The following is a 22,555-nucleotide window of genomic DNA, read 5'->3' as shown; positions in this document are numbered from 1 at the left end:
AAATGGTGGGTTGCTCAGGTCGGCCGGCGTGGGTCGCCACGGTCGGCCGGCGTGGGTCGCCACGGTCGGCCGGCGTGGGTCGCCACGGTCGGCGGCGTGGGTCGCCACGGTCGGCCGGCGGGGTCGCCACGGTCGGCCGGCGTGGGTCGCCACGGTCGGCCGGCGTGGGTCGCCACGGTCGGCCGGCGTGGGTCGCCACGGTCGGCCGGCGTGGGTCGCCACGGTCGGCCGGCGTGGGTCGCCACGGTCGGCCGGCGTGGGTCGCCACGGTCGGCCGGCGTGGGTCGCCACGGTCGGCCGGCGTGGGTCGCCACGGTCGGCCGGCGTGGGTCGCCACGGTCGGCCGGCGTGGGTCGCCACGGTCGGCCGGCGTGGGTCGCCACGGTCGGCGGCGTGGGTCGCCACGGTCGGCCGGCGTGGGTCGCCACGGTCGGCCGGCGTGGGTCGCCACGGTCGGCGGCGTGGGTCGCCACGGTCGGCCGGCGTGGGTCGCCACGGTCGGCCGGCGTGGGTCGCCACGGTCGGCCGGCGTGGGTCGCCACGGTCGGCCGGCGTGGGTCGCCACGGTCGGCCGGCGTGGGTCGCCACGGTCGGCCGGCGTGGGTCGCCACGGTCGGCCGGCGTGGGTCGCCACGGTCGGCCGGCGTGGGTCGCCACGGTCGGCCGGCGTGGGTCGCCACGGTCGGCCGGCGTGGGAGTCGCCACGGTCGCCCGGCGTGGGAGTCGCCACGGTCGGCCGGCGTGGGTCGCCACGGTCGGCCGGCGTGGGTCGCCACGGTCGGCCGGCGTGGGTCGCCACGGTCGGCCGGCGTGGGTCGCCACGGTCGGCCGGCGTGGGTCGCCAAGGTCGGCCGGCGTGGGTCGCCAAGGTCGGCCGGCGTGGGTCGAAAAGGTCGGCCGGCGTGGGTCGAAAAGGTCGGCCGGCGTGGGTCGAAAAGGTCGGCCGGCGTGGGTCGCAAAGGTCGGCCGGCGTGGGTCGCGAAGGTCGGCCGGCATGGGTCGCTAAGGTCGGCCGGCGTGGGTCGCAAAGGTCAGCCGGCGTGGGTCGCGAAGGTCGGCCGGCGTGGGTCGCAAAGGTCGGCCGGCGTGGGTCGCGAAGGTCGGCCGGCGTGGGTCGCGAAGGTCGGCCGGCGTGGGTCGCGAAGGTTGGCCGGTTGGTAAAAACGGGTCCCCGGAAAAAAAGTTTAAAGAACACTGGGCCAAGCTAAATTGCTCCTTAATTGGAAAAGAAAGAATTGGGTACTACTATAAATTTATTTTTAGAAATCTGATGTTCGTTATGTTGCTCACTCCTGTTAAAAAAGATGAGTTTAAAATGGTGAGCAGAACTATTTACCTGATATTGAAAAGGAATAGCCATGCAGGCCACAGTGTGAGAAAGGGAATGATTTAGGTCATAATTCGAATAATGTGTGCAGTTTTCAGCTACCAATTACAAAAAGGACATGAAAAGCCTTGCATGTTTTGTGTGGTAGACTAACCAGGTTAATGCCAGGGATGGATGGGAAGCTGTATTTTGTCAGTAAGCCTTTCGATTTTAGGAGTTATTGCCGTACTGAAGCTAAAAGGGCAGAGAATTAACAGTTATTTAAGAAATGATGACGGGTTTCTCGTGGCTGGGAAAGAGGCTACCAATTTAAAATGGTTACCAGCAGAAAAAGGGAAAGATTGTTGGAAGAAGTGACTTTACTGAATGAGAAGTATTGGATCATCCATGCCTGAGAGAGGGCGAGACAGAAATCACTGCTCATTTCAGGGACAAGTAGATAAATGACAGAAGCAGAGGCAGACACAGTGTTTGGGGAAGAAAGCAGGGCAACAAGACTAACCTTGAAGCGATATCTGAGATTTAGTCATGAGTAAAATGTTACAGGCCACTGATACAACGAGAGTTAACTGATTTTGGTGACACGAGGGCTCAACCAACATGTCAAAAGAAATTAAAAGCAAATTACTGCGGATGCTGGAATCTGAAACGAAAGAGAAAATGCTGGAAAATGTCAGCAGGTCTGGCAACATCTGAAGGGAGAGAAAAGAGCTAACGTTTCGAGTCTGATGACTCTTTGTCAAAAGAAATTGCCTGCTTCTAAGAATCATTCTGAAAGCTAAAAAGCAAACACTTGGCAAAAGTAATTACTATGGACTATAAAGCACTTCTAAGTGACAATTAGATCAATAATACATTCTGCTAATAAAGCTCAATTTAACAAGGATAGAAGTTCTGCTCTTTATCCACTTATTCTGTAGTATAAGGGTTTGGCACATACTGGATTAATGTGGTACTGAGCACAGTACTGCCCACATAGTGCTGCCAGAGAACACATGACCCGCACCGAGGTGTCAGTCCAGTGCTGGACAGAGCCGTGTGCACAAGCAAGCATGGAAACAACTTACAGATTGAACCCTTTACTGTGTATATGTACATACATCCTGCAGTTAATAAATACATACAGTTAAGCCTACAAAGAGTTCATTAAAACCTTTTGAACAGTGTCCAACACTTTGCAACATGGTAGCCGTGAATGGGACAATTCAAACCTCAAAGAAGGAAACTAAAATCCTGCGAGAGACTAAAGAAAAATCCGAAGAAACATTTTGATTAGAAGAAAAGCTCGAGAAGCAGATGCGCAGAGGAAAATCAACAGGGCTTGGAAGCTGAAGGCGGATGTTTAAATTCCTCAGTAAAGCAGAAGACTTCATGGAATTTCACGTAAAAAGTACAGCTTCTATTCCCGTGTCCAGAGTTAGCATGATCTCAGTGGCCAGAAATTGCTGTTTAAAAACTCAGAAAAAGCAGATCCCCAAGTCAGCGACTGAACACGTTTTATCCTAGCTCACGCCCGAAAGAGAAATATTAATTGATTGAGAAGAATCGTAACTAAAGTATCTACTTTAAAGACCAGCAAAAGCCAGATTCAATGCTTCCGCGACCTAAAGCACAGCGCTGAAACAGAAAGGTTTGCAGCCAGTCAGTCGATCCAAGCAGCCATTGTGTAAACATTTATCAAGTTCAGCATTAGCGTCATTGCTGCAGCAGCTTGCCAAGGTCAGCAGGTATAAAAAGGCCATTTGGCTTCAAACAAAGGGCAGTGCCATCTTGTATTCCAGCAACTTCTTATAGCTGAATCTACCACTTCAAATTTTTTAACCATGGCTCAAAAATCTAACTTACCAGATCAGTTTGAACTCATCCAAAGCCCAAACCTAACGGAAAATGGGGCATCCTGAAGAAGAGAATTTTTAAACTACCGGAAACACCAGGTCTAAGTAGAAAGCCAGAAAAAGTCCAGATTAATGTCTTTTAATACTGGTTTGGTGAGCTTGTTGATGAAGTAATCTTAATGAAGTGCATTGATAGATCCTCAGCAAGCTTCGATGAAATTGTAAAAGCCTTTAACGAATATTTTCACCTTCAAATTGTTGAAGTTCACAGATTAAAAAGGGGCACAGAAAACCCCCCAATAATGCGCCAAAAGGAAAAAAAGACAATATTCAAGTAAAGTACAAAGGGTGTCAGAGAGGGAGAGAACTTTCCACAAGTCTCAAAAGTTTATATTTTTGGAAATCCTGGCACATTACCTGAACTGCATCAGCAGGTGGCAATGTGGAGCAAGCAGCTGGCTCTGAACGAAGGAAAGCTATCTGATGTACGCCATCAAGACGGCACGGTGACACAGTGGTTAGCACTGCTGCCCCACAGTGCCAGAGACCCAGGTTCAATTCCAGCCGTGGGTGACTGTGTGGAGTTTGCTCATTCTCCCCATGTCTGAGTGGGTTTGCTCCGGGTGCTCTGGTTTCCTCCCACAGTCCAAAGAAGTGCAGGTTTGGTCGTGATTGGCCATGCTAAATTGCCCCTTAGTGTCTAAAGATGTGTAGGTTAGGTGGAGTTATGGGTTACAGGGATAGGGCGGTGGAGTGGACCTAGGTAATCTGCTCTTTCAGGGGGTCAGTGCAGACTCGATGGGCTGAATGGCCTCCTTCTACGCTGTAGGAATTCTTAAAAAATAAACAAACCCTGCAAAATGAAAATTAAATCAGGTTGGAAAATATTTGTATCGGAACTGAATTTGAAGATTTCAAACTCAAGTTTCATCGGGCTGAGAAACATACGGGACACTCAGGTTATCAATGAACTGACCTGTTCATGATCAAAACAAACAAAGTTTTGGGGTGCCACAGTGGTACAGGAAAGAGAATTCAGATCTGAAGGAAGTGGTTGGACACTTGGAAAAATATTACATTTCCAAGGAGATATTTGAAGAGATAAAAATCAAGAACCTAGAATGACACAAGAAAGTTCTCACAAAAGTGGAGAAGCCTCAAAAAGAATTAGCAAAAGCACAATTACAGAATGAGCGTGAACGATCGCATAGAGGACTTATACTCTGCCAAGGAAAAATCAACTTTCACGTATGAAAGATGCATTTGGTAAGGAAAAAAGAGAACTAATGAGAACACTTGAAAGAGGAACTTGAAAAGCTTAAATGATGGATTTGTAAGAACAAAAATGGATCTTCAATTAAAACTTGACAAACTTCAAGCATCAGAAGTTTCCAGAAAGCATTGTGAAAAATGCTGGGAACAGGAGAAGGATTTGCTGACGAATCAGAAAACACAAAAGTGGAAAACCGGACCGGCCATCCGGCATCGGAAACGACAAGAGCAAACCCTGCAAAAGCCCTCCTTACTAACATCTGGGACCCTGCAAAGCCCTCCTTACTAACATCTGGGACCCTGCAAAGCCCTCCTTACTAACATCTGGGACCCTGCAAAGCCCTCCTTACTAACATCTGAGACCCTGCAAAGCCCTCCTTACTAACATCTGAGACCCTGCAAAGCCCTCCTTACTAACATCTGAGACCCTGCAAAGCCCTCCTTACTAACATCTGGGACCCTGCAAAGCCCTCCTTACTAACATCTGGGAACCTGCAAAGCCCTCCTTACTAACATCTGGGAACCTGCAAAGCCCTCCTTACTAACATCTGAGACCCTGCAAAGCCCTCCTTACTAACATCTGGGACCCTGCAAAGCCCTCCTTACTAACATCTGGGGGCCAAAGTTGGGAGAGTTGTCTCGCAGACTCATCAAGCAACAGCCTGACATAGTCATACTCACAGAAACATACCTTCTGGATAATATCCCAGAAGCCACTCTCATCATTCCTGGGTATGTCTTGTCTCACTGGTAGGACAGACCCAGCAGAGGTGGCAGCACAGTGGTGTACAGTCGGGAGGGAGTTACCCTGGGAGTCCTTAACATCGACTCTGGATTGGATCCCATGAAGTCTTATGGCTTCAGGTTAAACACAGGCAAGGAAACCTCCTGCTGATTACCACGTACCGGCCACCATCAGCTGATGAATCAGTGCTCCTCCATGTTGAATACCACTTGGAGGAAGCACTGAGGGTGGCAATGGTGCAGAATAGGATCTGGGTGGGGGACGCCAATGTACATCGCGAAGAGTGGATCGGTTGTACCACCACAGACCGAGCTGGCCGGGTCCTAAAAGACATAGCTGCTAGACTGGGACTGCAGCAAGTAGTGAGGGAACCAACAAGAGGGAAAATCATACTTGACCTCATCCTCACCAATCTGCCTGTTGCAGATACATCTGTCCATGACAGTATCGGGAGAAGAGACAACCGCACAGTCCTGTGGAGACAAGTCCCGTCTTCACATTGAGGATACCCTCCATTTTTTTGTGGTACTCAATTAGCACCACTGTGCTAATTGAGATAGACTTTGAACAGATCTAGCAACTCAAGACTGGGCATCCATGAGGTGCTGTGGGCCATCAGCAGCAGCAGAATTGTATTCAACCACAATCTGTAACCTCATGATCTGGCATATCCCCCACTTTACCATTACCACCAAGCCAGGAGACAAACCCTGGTTCAATGAAGAGTGCAAGAGGGCGTGCCAGGAGCAACACCAGGAATACCGAAAAATGAGGTGTCAACCTGGTGAAGCTACAGCACAGGACTACTTGTGTGCCAAACAGCATAAGTAGCAAGTAATAGAGCTAAGCGATTCTACAATGAATGCATCAGATCTACGGTCTGCAGTCCTGCCACATCCAGCCGTGAATGGCGGTGGACAATTAAACAACTCACTGGAGGAGGAGGCTCCACAAATATCCCCATCCTCAATGATGGAGGAGCTCAGCACATAATACGATTCACTCCACGTGATATCAACAGTGCTATCAAACGGCATTTACTCAGTTTGGGTTCCGCCAGGTTATTTAGCACCTGACCTCATTACAGTCTTGGTTCAGACATGGACAAAAGAGTTGAATTCCAGAAGTTGAGGTGAGAGTGACCATCATTGACATCAAGGAAGCATTTGACTGAGTGTGGCATCAAGGAGCGCGAGCTAAAATTGAGTTGATGGGAATTAGGGGGAAAAAACTCTCCAGTTTGGAGTCATACCTGGCACAAAGGTTGTGATGGTCGCAGAGAAATCATCTCGGCTCCAGGACATCACGACAGGAGCTCCTCAGGGTACGTCCTAAGCCCAACAATCTTCAGCTGCTTCATCAATGACCTGCCTTCCATCGCTGAAAGTAAGTACGTAGGCATGGCGGGCAGTAAAGAAGGCAAATGGTATGTTGGCCTTCATAGCGAGAGGATTTGAGTATAGGAATAGCGAAGTTTTACTGCAATTCTATAGGGCATTGGTGAGGCCACACCTGGAGTATTGTGTGCAGTTTTGGTGTCCTTATCTGAGGAAGGATGTTCTTGCTATGGAGGGAGTGCAGCGAAGGTTTACCAGGCTGATTCCTGGGATGGCGAGACTGTCACATCAGGAGAAAATAAATTGGTTAGGATTACATTCATTGGAGTTTAGAAAATGAGAGGGGATCTCATAGAAACTTACAAAATGTTAACAGGATTAGACAGGGTAGATTCAGAAAGAGTGTTCCCAATGGTGGGGGAGTCCAGGACAAAGTAGCCCGCTTGATTGCCTCCCCCCTTCCACAAACATTCAAACCCTCCACCACTGACGAACAGTGGCCAATGTGTGTACCAGCTACAGGAGCACTGCAGTAACTCACCAATGTTCCTTAGAAAGAACCTTCCAAACCCACGACCACTACCATCTAGAAGGACAAGAACAGCAGTTACCTGGGAACCCCACCACCTGGAGGTTCCCCTCCAAGTCACTCACCACCCTGACTTGGAAATATATCACCATTCCTTCACTGTCACTGGGGGAAAATCCTGGGGGGGGGGTGTACCTACACCTCAAGGACTTCAATGGTCCAAGAAGGCAACTCCACATCACTTTCTCAAGGGCAACTAGGGATGGGCAATAAATGTTTGCCGAACCAGCGATGCCCACATCCCATAAATGATTTTTTTCAAAAAAGGTTGCTTGAAAACCGAAGTGATGGTGAACTTTGGTCCAATCTGGACAACATGAAGGATGCAATGCTTAGTACGGAAGAGAAAATCCAGACTTTAAAAGCAGAAATTCTATAGAACAGACTGAAGATCTAACAAATGAATTGGAGTTTCCGGGGCAGTCAGAGACCATGGAAGAAAAATTTTGAAAAGAATAAATAATAATAATAATCGGTTATTGTCACGAGTAGGCTTCAATTAAGTTACTGTGAAAAGCCCCTAGTCACCACATTCCTGTTCAGGGAGGCTGGTACAGGAATTGAACCCATGTAGCTGCTTTGTTCTGCATTACAAGCCAGCTATTTAGCCCAGTGTGCTAAACCAGCCCCTGAATGTCCCGGCAAAGTTGTTAAACCTACGGAATAATTCTGCAGGTAACTCAAAACAGAAACAACTCAATTCACCAGAATTGTGGCTCATGAGAATGAAAAGATTCACAAGACGTAATCGCGGCAAGATGCACGAGGAAAGAAGAGGAAACACACTATAGGGACGAGCACAGCATTCGTCCACCCTGGAAAAAACATGATAAATCAACAAACTACCTGTAACCAAACTGGCGAATCGGCAAAGCATTATTCAATATCTTGAAAAGACATCCAGATGCCAGAACAATGTCTAAATCACCAACGCTTACCTGCAATGACAGCGCCCAACTCCGAGCTTGAACCCTTTACTCTATATATGTATAGTTGGAGCTGGTTTAGCTCAGTTGGCTGAACAGATGGTTCCTGATGCAGAGCCAGGTGAACAGCGTGGGTTCAAGTCCCATACCGGCTGCATGAATCCCCCGCCTTCTCAGTCGTGCCCCTCGCCTGAGGTATGGTGACCCTCAGGTTAAATGACCAGCAGTCAGCTCAGCCCCTTAAAGGGGAAAGCAGCCGATGGTCATCTGGGGCTATGGCAATTCTATTCTATATGTATAGTTCTTGTAATTAATAAATACATACAATTAATCTATTTAAGACTACGAAGACTGATGGAACGGTAAACAACATTTTTCACCCACAGTTTTTAGTCACATAAACTGCAATAAAAAACTTGTCCTGGAGATTTGGAACAAAAATCTCACCAGGTCTTAAGCTCATTTACAATGCCTAAAATTGATTTGTCCATTATTTTATCAGAGAACTAAAATACATTTGAAAACGCCAAATATAAATTTGTGGGCAGATATTACACTGCAGATTAAAGCTTCCCTGCATGAGGATCTGGGAATCACACTGATATAACACTGAAGGCTATTTGGCCCAGTTTTTCCTGGCTTTTTGAAAGAACTATTCAACTAGTCCATAGCCCTGAAAACTTTTCCCTTCAAGTATTTATCCGATTACCTTTTGGAAGTCCTTACCGCTTCCACCGCACTCTCAGGCAGTGCATTCCAGATCATAACTTGCTACGTTTGAAAGAAATGTTCTCAAGTTGCCTCTGGTTCTTTCGCCAATCATCTCAGTTTGTACTTTGTCAGGGAAGGGAAATAACGTGAGATAGTGCATGGAGGAATAAAGCAATGCATGCATGACCTGCTCACTCACCTTGCCTATACAGAGAGAGGGAGGAGTGGTCTGGGCATATCGTGTGCTTGACCCAGCGTTAGAGCAGGAGTGAAAAAAAGACATGCCTGAGACGATTATTAAAAAGCAGCCTCTCATCCAATTGATGATGCATCTAAAATGCTATGGGTCAGGCTCGAGTCACAGAAAAGGTTTTAGAAATTATTATTTTTTACAAACCAGATCACTGACCATACCTCTAAAGGTGGCTAAAGCAAATAACTGCAGCTTTATGAAAGCTGAATTCTAGCAGCAGAAGGAACAACTGTGAAAAGATCTCACAAAGGCCATTGAAGAAGCGGTGACAGCTGACTTCCGGTGACAGTCCCCCTAGGACCGGGCGTCAATCCCCGACAATGCCGTTCCCGAACGGGAGCCCTCCAACGCGTGACTGCCTCCCCCCCGGAGTGGTCTAGCCGGGGTGGAAAGTTGGAGGGGAAGGAACCGAGGTTGGGGGAAGGAGTTTTACAAGAGGTAGAGGACGGGAGGAGTTGGGAAGGAGTGGGGGGGGGTTTACAACTCTTGGTATCATGTACGGCACTCTTTCAGAGGTTGGACGGCGTTGAGTATGTGGTTTGTGGGGGGGAGTGGACTCTATGGTGACCATGGGCGGTCCCGGACTCCTTTTTTCTTTTTCTCCTTTGCTTTTTGTTTCCACCATGGGAGGGTTTGTTTTATTGGATGCATATATTGACAGGTGAGCCGTTGTTTGCGGTGGTGGGAGGATGGGATCGTTGTTATTGTTAAGGGGATTGATTTTGTATTTGTCACCGTTTACCGTTTGTGGGTGGGGTGTAAATTTTGGAGGAAAATGTGAAAATGGAGATTAAAAACATTTACAAAAAAAAAAGCAATTAACTGCATTTCACTCACGCATGGTTAAACGGGCATGACCTACTTGCGTAATGTGGCACATTGGGTGCGGTGTGGAACAATCGGTGAATCCCATGCCCGCAATAGCTTCGAACTACTGAAAAGCCACTTGCATGTGCGTGCTTCTGTATAATATTGCCCAATTCCCTGTACCGAACACCTGGCTTTACTGCAAAGAAAATTAAAAGAAAATTAATTCTGATGGCACCATCTCATTTAAAAAAAATGAAGCTTCAAACCAATTAATTAAAAACAGAAAGACAAATTGTAAATCAGAGACACAGAATTTGAATAACGTGTAAAAAGCACAGAACTCATTATTCAGGTAACCTGGATATAACGTTGTGCACCCTGATCAACATAAATATTGTAACGATGATTTGTTATTCTGCTGATTGGAGTTGGGTTATAGGAAAGGATGAATAGGCTGGTTCTCATGGAAGCTGACAGATTGACCTTACAGAGCTCTTTTAAAGTATGAAAGGTTCAGATAAGAGTACATAAAGAGTCAGATTGTTTCCACTTGTGGGGAAAGATGAAAACTAGAGGCTACCAATACAAGATAGATAGCAATAGAGAATTCAGGATAAATAGGCTAGATTCTCTGTTGGCGGGATCCTCCCTTTCGCCGGCAGCGCACTCACGCCCGCCGATTTCCCGACAGCGTAGGGTTGTCCACAATGGGAAATCCCGTTGGCCGGCTGCCGGGACGGAGAATCCCACTGCCGGCGGCAATCCCGCACCAGAAAACGGGTGTGACATGACGGAGGATCCGGCCCAGTGTCTTTATCTGGGAACTGGTGAGACTGGAGAAACTTGCTACCTCAGGGAATAGATGAAGTGAATAGTACAGATACAGATTCATTTCAGAGGAAGCAGATCAGCAGATGAGGGAAAAAGGATGAGAGGGTTATGCTGATAGAGTGAGATAAGGGAAGTTTACGGTAGTGAGCATGAATGCTGTAAATTCTCTTAATGTTGGGGATATTATAATCGAGTAATGCACCTAGGTTTATTCCAGTTCCGTCTCTGCACCCATTATTGTTTAATGATGGAATGATTGGTGGGAGACTAGAGGACTGGGAAATCTTTAGGGGGCAACAGAAAGATACTAAAAAAGCTATAAAGAAGAGCAAGATAGATTATGACAGTAAACTTTCTCAGAATATAAAAACAGACAGTAAAAGTTTCTACAAATATATAAAACAAAATAGTGGCTAAGGTAAATATTGGTCCTTTAGAGGATGAGAAGGGAGTTTTAATAATGGGAGATAAGGAAATGGCTGAGGAACTGAACAGGTTTTTTGGGTCGGTCTTCACAGTAGAAGTCACAAATAACATGCCAGCGACTGATAGAAATGAGGCTATGACAGGTGAGGACCTTGAGAGGATTGTTATCACTAAGGAGGTAGTGATGGGCAAGCTAATGGGGCTAAAGGTAGACAAGTCTCCTGGCCCTGATGGAATGCATCCCAGAGTGCTAAAAGTGATAGCTAGGGAAATTGCAGATACACTAGTGATAATTTACCAAAATTCACTAGACTCTGGGGTGGTCCCGGTGGATTAGAAATTAACAAACGTGACACCACTGTTTAAAAAAGGAGTTAGGCAGAGAGCGGGTAAGTTTGGGGCAGCACGGTAGCATGGTGGTTAGCATAAATGCTTCACAGCTCCAGGGTCCCAGGTTCGATTCCCGGCTGAGTCACTGTCTGTGCGGAGTCTGCACGTCCTCCCCGTGTGTGCGTGGGTTTCCTCCGGGTGCTCCGGTTTCCTCCCACAGTCCAAAGATGTGCGGGTTAGGTGGATTGGCCGTGATAAATTGCCTGTAGTGTCCTAAAAAGTAAGGTTAAGGGGGGGGGGGGGGTTGATGGGTTACGGGTTTAGGGTGGATACGTGGGTTTGAGTAGGGTGACTATTGCTCGGCACAACATCGAGGGCCGAAGGGCCTGTTCTGTGCTGTACTGTTCTATGTTCTATAGGCCAGTGAGCTTACCTTCGATAGTAGGGAAGATGCTGGAATCTATCATCAAGGAAGAAATAGCGAGGCATCTGGATAGAAATTGTCCCATTGGGCAGACGCAGCATGGGTTCATAAAGGGCAGGTCGTGCCTAACTAATTTAGTGGAATTTTTTGAGGACATTACCAGTGCAGTAGATAACGGGGAGCCAATGGATGTGGTATATCTGGATTTCCAGAAAGCCTTTGACAAGGTGCCACACAAAAGGTTGCTGCATAAGATAAAGATGCATGGCATTAAGGGTAAAGTAGTAGCATGGATAGAGGATTGGTTAATTAATAGAAAGCAAAGAGTGGGGATTAATGGGTGTTTCTCTGGTTGGCAATCAGTAGCTAGTGGTGTCCCTCAGGGATCCGTGTTGGGCCCGCAATTGTTCACAATTTACATAGATGATTTGGAGTTGGGGACCAAGGGCAATGTGTCCAAGTTTGCAGATGACACTAAGGTGAGTGGTAAAGCGAAAAGTGCAGAGGATACTGGAAGTCTGCAGAGGGATTTGGATAGGTTAAGTGAATGGCAGATGGAATACAATGTTGACAAATGTGAGGTTATCCATTTTGGTAGAAATAACAGCAAATGGAATTATTATTTAAATGATAAAATATTAAAGCATGCTGCTGTGCAGAGAGACCTGGGTGTGCTAGTGCATGAGTCACAGAAAGATGGTTTACAGGTGCAACAGATGATTAAGATGGCAAATGGAATTTTGTCCTTCATTGCTAGAGGGATGGTTATGGAGGTTATGCTGCAATTGTATAATGTGTTAGTGAGGCCACACCTGGAGTATTGTGTTCAGTTTTGGTCTCCTTACTTGAGAAAGGACGTACTGGCACTGGAGGGTGTGCAGAGGAGATTTACTAGGTTAATCACAGAGCTGAAGGGGTTGGATTACAAGGAGAGGTTGAGTAGACTGGGACTGTACTCGTTGGAATTTAGAAGGATGAGGGGGCATCTTATAGAAACATATAAAATTATGAAGGGAATAGATAGGATAGATGCGGGCAGGTTGTTTCCACTGGCAGATGAAAGCAGAACTAGGGGGCATAGCCTCAAAATAAGGGGAAGTACATTTAGGACTGAATTTAGGAGGAACTTCTTCACCCAAAGGGTTGTGAATCTATGGAATTCCTTGCCAAGTGAAGCAGTTGAGGCTCCTTCATTAAATGTTTTTAAGGTAAAGATAAATAGTTTTTTGAAGAATAAAGGGATTAAGGGTTATGGTGTTCGGGCCGGAAAGTGGAGCTGAGTCCACAAAAGATCACCCATGATCTCACTGAATGGTGGAGCAGGATCGAGGGGTCAGATAGCCTACTCCTGCTCCTAGTTCTTATGTAATTCAGTGCCATTTCCTCACCTGAATCTATAGCGTGCATCAAGCATTCATACGTTGTCTGCACCAATTTCTTTGACCCTTCTTCAATTTCACCAACAAAAAACGTCTCATTTAAATCCCCATGGAAACCATTGCGGTACACTGTAATGTCCACTGTGAAAGAAATAACTATTGACTTACAAGACATTAACATTTCGAGCAACTTATTTTAGTTAAAAACTCATTTTATTCCAAACACAACAAAAAAAATCATACACCATTCAGAAAACACAGCCAGAGTACAAACTGTAATTTTTACCCCTTTTTTAAAAACCTAACTTAACACACCCCTCCCACTATGTCCCCCCACCCCCTTTCTCCCTGGCGACAAAATCCTTTGAATACCAATATGAACAGCCTCCATCTCGTTAGAGTGAAGAAGGTTAAGAGGTGACTTAATTGAGGCATACAAGATGATCAGAGGATTAGATAGGGTGGACATTGAAAGACTTTTCCCTCGGATGGTGATGTCTAGCACGAGGGGACATAGCTTTAAATTGAGGGGAGATAGATATAGGACAGATGTCAGAGGCAGGTTCTTTACTGAGAGAGTAGTAAGGGCGTGGAATGTCCTGCCTGCAACAGTAGTGGACTCGCCAACACTAAACGCATTCAAATGGTAATTGGATAGGCATATGGACAATAAGGGAATAATGTAGATGGGCTTTAGAGTGGTTTCACAGGTTGCCGCAACATCGACGGCCGAAGGGCCGATACTGCGCTGCAATGTTCTATCTCGTGTGAAATTCCTCCTCTGACTCTCAAGAGCAAATTTAATTTTCTCCAATTGCAGGGACTCCCCAGCCATGTCAACACCTTCGGTGGCACCGCCGACCTCCATCAGAGCAGAATTCGCCATCGGGCAATCAGAGAGGCCAAGGCCATGCCCCCCCCCCAGCGCCAGTAACTCCGATATCCCAAAGATCGCCACCAACGGACACGGCTCCATTTTCACCCACAAGATCTCCGACAGTGTCTTAAAGATTAATGTCCAAAACTCTACTAACTTCAGGCAGGACCAAAATATATGCACATGATTCGCTAACCCCCCCCCCCCCCGCCGGTACCTCTCGCACCTATTCTCCACCTCAGGGAAGAACCTATTCATCTGAGCTCGGGTCATGTGAGCCGTGAACCACCTTAAACTGTATCAGGCTCATCCTAACACAGGAGGAGGTCCAATTCACTCTATACAATATTTCACTCCAGGCACACCCTCCCTCCAGTTCCTCCTCCCACTTCCCATTTATTTATTCTACTGGAGCTTTCCCCATTTCCATAACCCATTGATATCCGCAATCTTCCATTCCCCACGATCATCATTTGATAACAGCCTATCCAGTAGGATATGCCTCAGCAGCTGAGGGTATGTGGTATGACTTTTCGTACAAAGTCCCGCACCTGCATGTATCTAAATTCACTTCCCTTCGCCAGCTGGTATCGTCCCGGCAACTCCTCCAACCCCCGTAAACCTCCCTTTCACAAACAAATCCCTAATCCCTTCAACCCCATACCGGCTCCAAGTCCTATATGTGTCATCCATCCCTGGTCGGGCGAACCTACGAGTTCCACATTGGGCAGCACGGTAGTACAGTGGTTAGCACTGTTGCTTCACAGCATCTGGGTCCCAGGTTCGATTCCCGGTTTGGGTCACTGTCTGTGCGGAGTCTGCACGTTCTCCCCGTGTCTGCGTGGATTTCCTCCGGGTGCTCCGGTTTCCTCCCACAAGCCCCGAAAGACGTGCTTGTTCGGTGAATTGGACATTCTGAATTCTCCCTCAGTGTACTTGAACAGGCGCCGGAATGTGGCGACGAGGGGATTTTCACAGTAACTTCATTGCAGCGTTAATGTAAGCCTACTTGTGACAATAATAAAGGTTATTATTATTATCGGGGCCATGGCCGACATACCCACCATTCTGATACTCCCCATTCTAAAGTGCCACCTAAGCTGGTTCCACCACTGTGCCTGCTCTATACCGGCCGGTGAGAACGGGAGAGGGGCCGTCGCCAAAGCCCTTAAACACTCCCCCATACAGGAGGCCTCCTCCACCTGTCCCCACGCCAATCACCCCACCACTGCAGCACCTTTTCCACCTTCGCCGCCCAGTAACAATACAGCAAATCTGGAAGCACCAGCCCCTTTGAATGCCGTCCCCTCTGCAAGAAAGCCCTCCGAATTCTGGGTGTCTTGCCTGCCCACACAAAAGCTGAGATCCATTTAACCAAACTCCAAAAATCTGCCTTGGGGAGGAATATCAGGAGGCACTGAAATACAAACAAAAACCTTGGGAGAATGGTCATTTTAATGGTCTGCGCTCTCCCCACCAAGGACAGAGGAAAGGGGGTCTCTCACCCCCTCCATCACACTGTACATCGTGGCCCAATCACAGTCTACCTCAAACACCAAATACCAAAAACTTTGTTTCGGCCAGCTTCAATGGCAGGACTCCCAACTTGGCTCCTCTCAGGGCCACACGGTGGTGCAGTGGGTTAGCACTGCGGCCTCAAGGCGCCAAGGTCCCAGGTTCAATCCCGGCTCTGGGACACTGTACGTGTGGAGTTTGCACATTCTCCCTGTGTTTGCGTGGGTTTCACCCCCACAACACAAAGATGTGCAGGCTAGGTGGATTGGCCTCACTAAATTGCCCCTTAAATGGAAAAAATGAATTGGGTACTCTATATTTTTTTTAAAAAGTTAGCTCCTCTCCTGGGTGCTTACCAGGAATATCTCACACTTTACCCGTTGAGTTTGTAGGACGCCACGGCTCGCTAATAGGCGTCTCCATGCACGCAGGTGGGTCTAAGACATATGACTACAGGTCGTCCGCATCCAGCAACACCCTATGCTCCCTACCTCCCCTTTTAATTGTGTTCAAATTCACCAAGTATAATTTATACATCTCATCGCTGTTTAATAGTATAAAGAACATGCCCATTGTTCCCTGCATCATGGATCATCTCACTTGACGTAAAAAAGATGTATTCTAATTGTTTCTCCAGTATATCTGATTTTGAGCCGAACTGCCCTCAGTTTAAAACCGTAATATTTTCAAAAAGCCGCTCTCCACTCATCATTCACATCCGTTTTGGGTCAAAGGCTTCCCAAAGCAATAGGCATGAGGCATTCAACCGTGTCCAAATGTGCAAATAGCCTGCTCTGGGAACAAATCTGAAAATACATTAATTTAGCAACTTTCATTTAGCGCCACTCGTCGAAGTATTTTTAAACCAGGCTCAGTAAAGGTGCTGCACCCTGGTCGCTCTCTCTCCCATCAAAATAAGTCAGTCTTGGTTGGGGTAAGCGCGATATTAAACGTGCTAGAGTTTCAGAACGCATAATCCTGATGCCTACTATTTACTTCCAGCGTGCTCGTTGTGATCAGAATCTATCATTTTTGGTAAAATGCTATTGATGGTAATAAATTAAATCAAACTAGAGTTCAGAGGCTTGAAGCAATAAGCTCAGCTGATACTTCAACAGCAGCACTGAGGGAGCACTACAATGCCAGAGCTGTTGTCCTTCATGAGATGTTGAACCGAGACCCCAATCACACATTCTAGTTGTTCAGGATTACATGGCCCTATCTAAAAAGGAGCACGCGCTCTGCCTGGTGCTTTTGCTAATATTCTCCTTGCGAACACAAAAACAAATGAACTGATCACTCATTCATTTCACTGTTGTAGGAGCATGCTGACACGGAAATGACCATTGAACTCACACAAAACAGCAACAACTAAAAATTGGAACATCACTGAGATGTAATGAGGCACTACATTATTCAAAGCTCTTTTGTCATCTTCCCACAAAGACTTTGTGTTCCTTGACTTGCTGCGTAAATACTCACCATTGACAATATCCCCATCCTGCAACGGTCTTGCATCCGGGATTCCATGGCAGATCACCTCATTTACTGAAGTGCAGCATGATTTTGGAAAATTGTAATAATTGAGTGGTGATGGATAGCAATTTCGTGCTAAACAGGCCTAAACAAATCAAAGAGGTCACTGGTTAGCTTCTCGATTTCAATATTAGGTCTACCTGACTGCTGGAGTGTAATTTTGAACACCATCCTTCATACCATAAACTCTGATAGTTATCTCGTGTTTTAATCACGTTTCTATATTTCTTCAGGCAATGGAAATGAGAACTAATATCATGGCAAACACAGTTTTGATGCATCTGCACCCCATTCACGACTTGAAATTTTACGCCAAAGTATTTATTAGAATCTAGAATGATTGAGCACTTAGGGATACGTGAGATGATTCAAAAAAGATCATGGATTTGTAGATCTAACAAACTCAATTGAGCTTTTTGAAGTAACTAAAGAAGCGGGCATGGGAATCTCTATCAATGTATCCTATAGACTTCCAGAAGGCATTCAAACAACAGACTATTAGCTTAAAGTAAAGCTCATGGAATTGAAAGCAAATGATTGACCTGGTTGGAGATTAGTTAAGACAACAGAAGGCACAGAACAGGGATATGGGTATGTAATTCAAATTGTCAGGAAATAACAAGTGATGTTTCACAAGGATCTGTGCAGGAGCCACAACTATTTGTCATATTCATTAACAATGCGTATCTTGGCGACAATAAACAAAATCCAAATTACATAGACAGCTACCTATCGAAGTTTGCCAATAACACAAAAAATGGTGGCATACCAAGTTGTACAGGCAGGACTGATATGACAGTTATTAATGATGATATTGCGTTTCAGAGTCGCCAGGTATTAAATGATACCACCACAAGATTTAGCTGGATATCGATCAAAGAGCCAAACAACCAGTTAGTTAGTTCAAGTTCAATGATAGTTTATTTACACACAAGAATTACTTCGACATGCAACATAAAACACCACAAGCTAAATTACACCCAACATTACAACAACATGTACTTAACTTCAGGCACCCAGCTTTTTGCAGAGGAACAAGGCCTTTGTTCGGATCTTGCGTGGCTGGGTCTGGTGAAGTGACTTTGTTTCTGCTGGGCTCATCCGTCTGGTAGTGATCTTTGGTTTTGAACTTGTCTTCTGGCTACACTTGGTTTTAGGCGTAGGTCGGGGCCAAGAGAGACCGAGTGCCGGGGCCAAGAGAGACCGAGCGCCGGGGCCAAGAGAGACTGAACACATGGCAGTGTCTCTCTTTATCCTTCTGGGGTTTCGCGTTCTTTTGGGCAGTCCTTAGCTTTGGACCCAATAATTCGGCAGGCTTCGATTACTGCCTTCGATTTTGGCCAATAAAGGGGTGGGTGCCTTGATGGCGGCGCGTGTTCTGAGCGGTCATTGACCTTGGCATTTGGGCTCCCTGAGCAAAGGGAGTGGCTCCGATGAATCTGTTTCTGTATCTGTTACCCGAGTACAGGTCTTATTTTCTGGGGAAATGGGCCATTAGGATACAAAGTAGCTGGGGGTTTCACTAGCGTATAGTTATCTGATTTGCCAATATACATAAGCTCTGAGCGTCTGAGTTGACCATATTTCCCATGGTCCTTTGCAGGTGGCCATATTTCCCGGGATCCTTTGTAAGTGGCCATCCCAGATGGCTACATCCCGTCCTTTTGATCCCGAACACGAAGCGTGGTGGATTACACTGCTGATCCTCATCCGTCCTTGATGTGCCGGTTACCCTTGGTCAAGGACAGGTTCTACACTACTCTGTCCTGTGTGTTTTGGAGCATTTACCTAATTTTGTCAACACATCATAAATTCATCAACTCTAAGGGGCCACTAAAACATTTAATCATTACACATTTAACTTATTTACACAAGCGAACCTCTAAGTATCATTACCTAAGCTACTCTCATGCTGCTGGCAAATATCAAAAAGGAACTTATGTACAATACAACAATTTTAAAGAAATAAACAGCAGCATCACATCTCTACTTAATCTATTACAGTCATAGAGAAAGTACAATCCTTTCATTTTGTCAGTGTAAAAGGTTTGTGGGGTTTGTTGGATTCCAAGGAAAGGGGCTGGGAGTGTGTATATCAGGAAGCGGGAGGCTCTCCTTCGCTATTTGCGGAATCTAAGTGCCTGAATGACACTGCAGTGTATTGCTATTACCAAAAGGGCTTCTACTGTATAGGAAAGGGAATACCATTTTACAATGTTTTCGCACCATGTAGGGGTATCAGTGTTTATTTTCATGTGAGGTGTGGTGTCCGGGCTAGGGGTCTCATATTGTATGGTCATGTCTGGGGCTGGTGTGGTGTGGGGTACAAAGGCTGTCAATATAGCGCAGTTGTAGGAGTCCAGCGATGATCACAATGGAGGTCATCAGTCCTGTCTTCATCTTGTCTTTTTGTTCTTTGTATATTCCTGAGGGTGCAAGCAGAATATCTGTTATTATCGTTGGTTAACACCCCGTTTTGTTTGTCTTTCTCTCTTCAACTCCAATTACCCATTAGAATCGTTGCCACGTGTGACTCCCTCATTTTTTCATTTTCATTTTTTTGAAATAACCATTTTAGAGACAAGGCATCCGAAATAAAATTCTGTTTCAGTGCAAGGAATCCCGCAGCTTGTGGTCGATGCGGTGAACGGGCAGACAATTTCTCCGTCCAGGGTCCAGAGGTGTAGCTCACGTATAGCAGCAAATGTGTGTCAAACATGTAAATAGCAGTTGGGACAGCGACCAAAGAGTCGCGGAAGGTAAAGAGTTGAGTATACAAGCTGTGGCAAAAGGCATTCTTTAAACCACACTAAAGAGCAGATATGGGGAATTAAAGATCCGCCAAGGACAGTAAGGAGTGTAAAGAACCAGTCCAGATTACTTGAAGAGATCGAAGCATGAGGTGCGTGTGGGCTGCAGCAGGGCAAGAATGAGTGGGATTCCCCGGGTAGGGCGGTGATCAGTGCCGTTGCTCCACTACTCGAGCTTGGCTGACCGGATGCATTGGGGGTCCTCAGGCAGGACGGAGATTAGTGCCGTTACTCCCTACCTGGGTGACCGAATGAACGGAAAGAATTTGTAACATATGGGATCCAACAATTTGTTCCTTTAACTGTCATTGGGCAGTAAATGGCTTCAGAAGAGTAACCATGACTGTATCAAGAAATTTTGTAACAGGCCAATATTAATTAAAACCATGTAGCAATAAGAAAGAAAGTAAGCGGGCAGGTTCAATCAGGAAATAAAACACCGTAATTCACATGCGGTTCCCTTTTCTCAAAATCTGGATACCCAGGGTTCCGTATCAAAAAGTGTCGCGAAAGGGTTACCGTAACGGGAGTCAGACTCTTGAGTCATCACCATCTCCAGGTTGCCAAATCCGCGCCTGTCGTTTCTGCGCCGTGGCCGCATGGGCCGTCGTGGGAACCAAATCGTCATTCCTTACTAATCGACAAGAGTTGTCGCGGTGCCCATGGGGGGTTCGTTTGTCATGGGGGGCGGTAGCTGCAAAGGGCAAATTTCCGTTGTCGGGCGGTGGCGGAGGCTGTGGCAGTGAAAGGGAGTACAAGGGGCCAAATACGTCCAGGGGTTGTCGCAGTCGTCCGAATCAAGCTCAAGGTGGAAAGGCATACCTGTGGGCGGAGACAAGGTCGGGTCTGTGGACGTGCTGTCCTGGCTTGGGGGGGGGGGGGGGGGGGGGGGGGCTGGTCTACGTCGTCGATGGGCGGGGCGGAATCGTCTGCCATTGCTAGGGAGACGTGCTGGGAGTGCCTAAATTGGGTTCCATAAACTTTTACGCTGGTTGATGTGGAACCAATCTGTTTTTCCATTGAGGAACATTACTTTGTACACAGAGGGGCTCACTTTATCTGAAATGGAGTAGGGTCCTGCAAATTTAGGGGTGAGGAACGAACTGGGATTATACACGGAAACCATCACTTGCTAACCGACTGTATACTCTACTAGGTGGACTGTTTTATCAAAGCAGGCCTTACTCTGCTTTTTCCTAGCATCTAGTCGGACAGCTGCAGTGAGCTGGGCTGCTTTAATATTTTCCGTGAGTTGTTGGACTGCTTTTTCGTGGGTGAGGGCGGTGACTGTGGGGCTGGCCAAATCAAGTCCTAATAAATATTCAGTCCCTTTCATGGGTCGTCCGGTCATGAGGGTTTGGGGGGGGTGAATCCTGTGGAACTTGATGCTGTGTTCCTAATAAACATAAGGGCGAATGGGAGAACTGTGTCCTATGTGGTGTTATGCTGTTGCACCATTTTCCTAATAGTCGCTTTTAGGGTCCAATTCATTCGTTCCACAATGCCGCTGGATTGGGGTGATAAGCAATGTGGATTATTAGGACATTCTGCATTACTCTGCCGGTGAAATGGGAACCTTGGTCTGATTCAATGCTGCGGGGGGAGTCCCCAGCGTGTAAATATCTGCTGTGTTAAGATCTTGGCTGTTGCTATAGCCGTGTTTGTCCTGGAGGGAAATGCTACCCCCCATTTTGTGACCGTGTTGATTACTACATAAACACATATTTAAAACCATTTCTGCAGGGGGGGGGGGACCAATGTCATCTAGCTGTAACTTCGTCCATGGGCCATTAACAGGTCGGGTGTGTGTTTTAACTGTCCTTTCCTGGAGTACCTTTCAGGATTATTCTGTGCGCAGATTAAACAATTCTCAAAATAATGTGTGACGTCTGCTTTTAAATCAAGCCACCAGCACAAAGGTCTTAAGTGGGCATTGGTGGTTTCTATCCCCTAATGTCCGTCATGAAACTGGCAAATTATCTGGTTTCTGTCCTGGGTGGGGACCACATAAATTCCATTCTTTAAAATTATATTGTCCTGTACTGTCAGTGAGTCCTTGAATTTGTCGTAGGGGGCTGGGTAGTTACCGTCTAAAACTTGCTTAAGAGTGTCGTCTGCCTGTTGGGCCTGGGCTAAATCTTCGAGATTGGTCTGTGAAACTTGGACTGCGTGTATCGGTTCACTCTCCGGGGGGGGGGGGGGGGGGGTTTTTGCCAAAAGTGACCGTGTCGTGATCCTGCCTTGGCTAAGGGGGCTGCCTTTACGTTACCGGGTGGGGAGGAGCGATGATGGCGTCTGACTTTGATTATGCCATACGTGCGGTATTTTGCTGTCTCAAGAATATGCTTCAATAATGGGGCTGAGGGTAGGGGTTTACCATCAGCGGATATGAATCCTCTAGATTCACACAGGGGCAGGTATTCTGTCAAACTATTCCAGACATATAAACAGTCCGAATATATATCTGTGGGGGTCGGGAAAGAATCTGGGTGCTACACTACATATGCTATTGCTGCTAATTTGGCTGCTTGTGATCCTAGGTGGCCTGGCAATTTAAAAGATATTTCCTCTGATGTGTGTCCCTGCGCGTCTTCCACATAAATGCCGCATCCTGTTATTCTT

General features: G+C 46.7%; 1 protein-coding gene across 2 annotated transcripts in view; it reads right to left on the bottom strand.

The window, feature by feature from the left end:
* The window catches only part of metap1 (methionyl aminopeptidase 1), a 57,459-nt gene that overhangs the window by 3,315 nt on the left and 31,589 nt on the right, over positions 1-22,555 (bottom strand). The window contains exons 7-10 of one of the 2 annotated variants that reach the window (XM_038792792.1): positions 17,070-17,208; positions 13,205-13,336; positions 9,858-10,001; positions 3,113-3,114 (exon numbers count right to left, since the gene is read on the bottom strand). In XM_038792792.1, coding sequence (XP_038648720.1) covers positions 3,113-3,114; positions 9,858-10,001; positions 13,205-13,336; positions 17,070-17,208 — 417 coding nt within the window. The remainder of the gene's footprint in view (positions 1-3,112; positions 3,115-9,857; positions 10,002-13,204; positions 13,337-17,069; positions 17,209-22,555) is intronic. The other variant, XM_038792791.1, reaches the window with a different exon arrangement.

Source organism: Scyliorhinus canicula, chromosome 3, assembly GCF_902713615.1.
Source record: "Scyliorhinus canicula chromosome 3, sScyCan1.1, whole genome shotgun sequence".
Lineage (NCBI taxonomy): Eukaryota > Metazoa > Chordata > Chondrichthyes > Carcharhiniformes > Scyliorhinidae > Scyliorhinus > Scyliorhinus canicula.
Note: the sequence above shows the minus strand (reverse complement) of the source record. Positions and strands in the feature narration are given on the sequence as shown.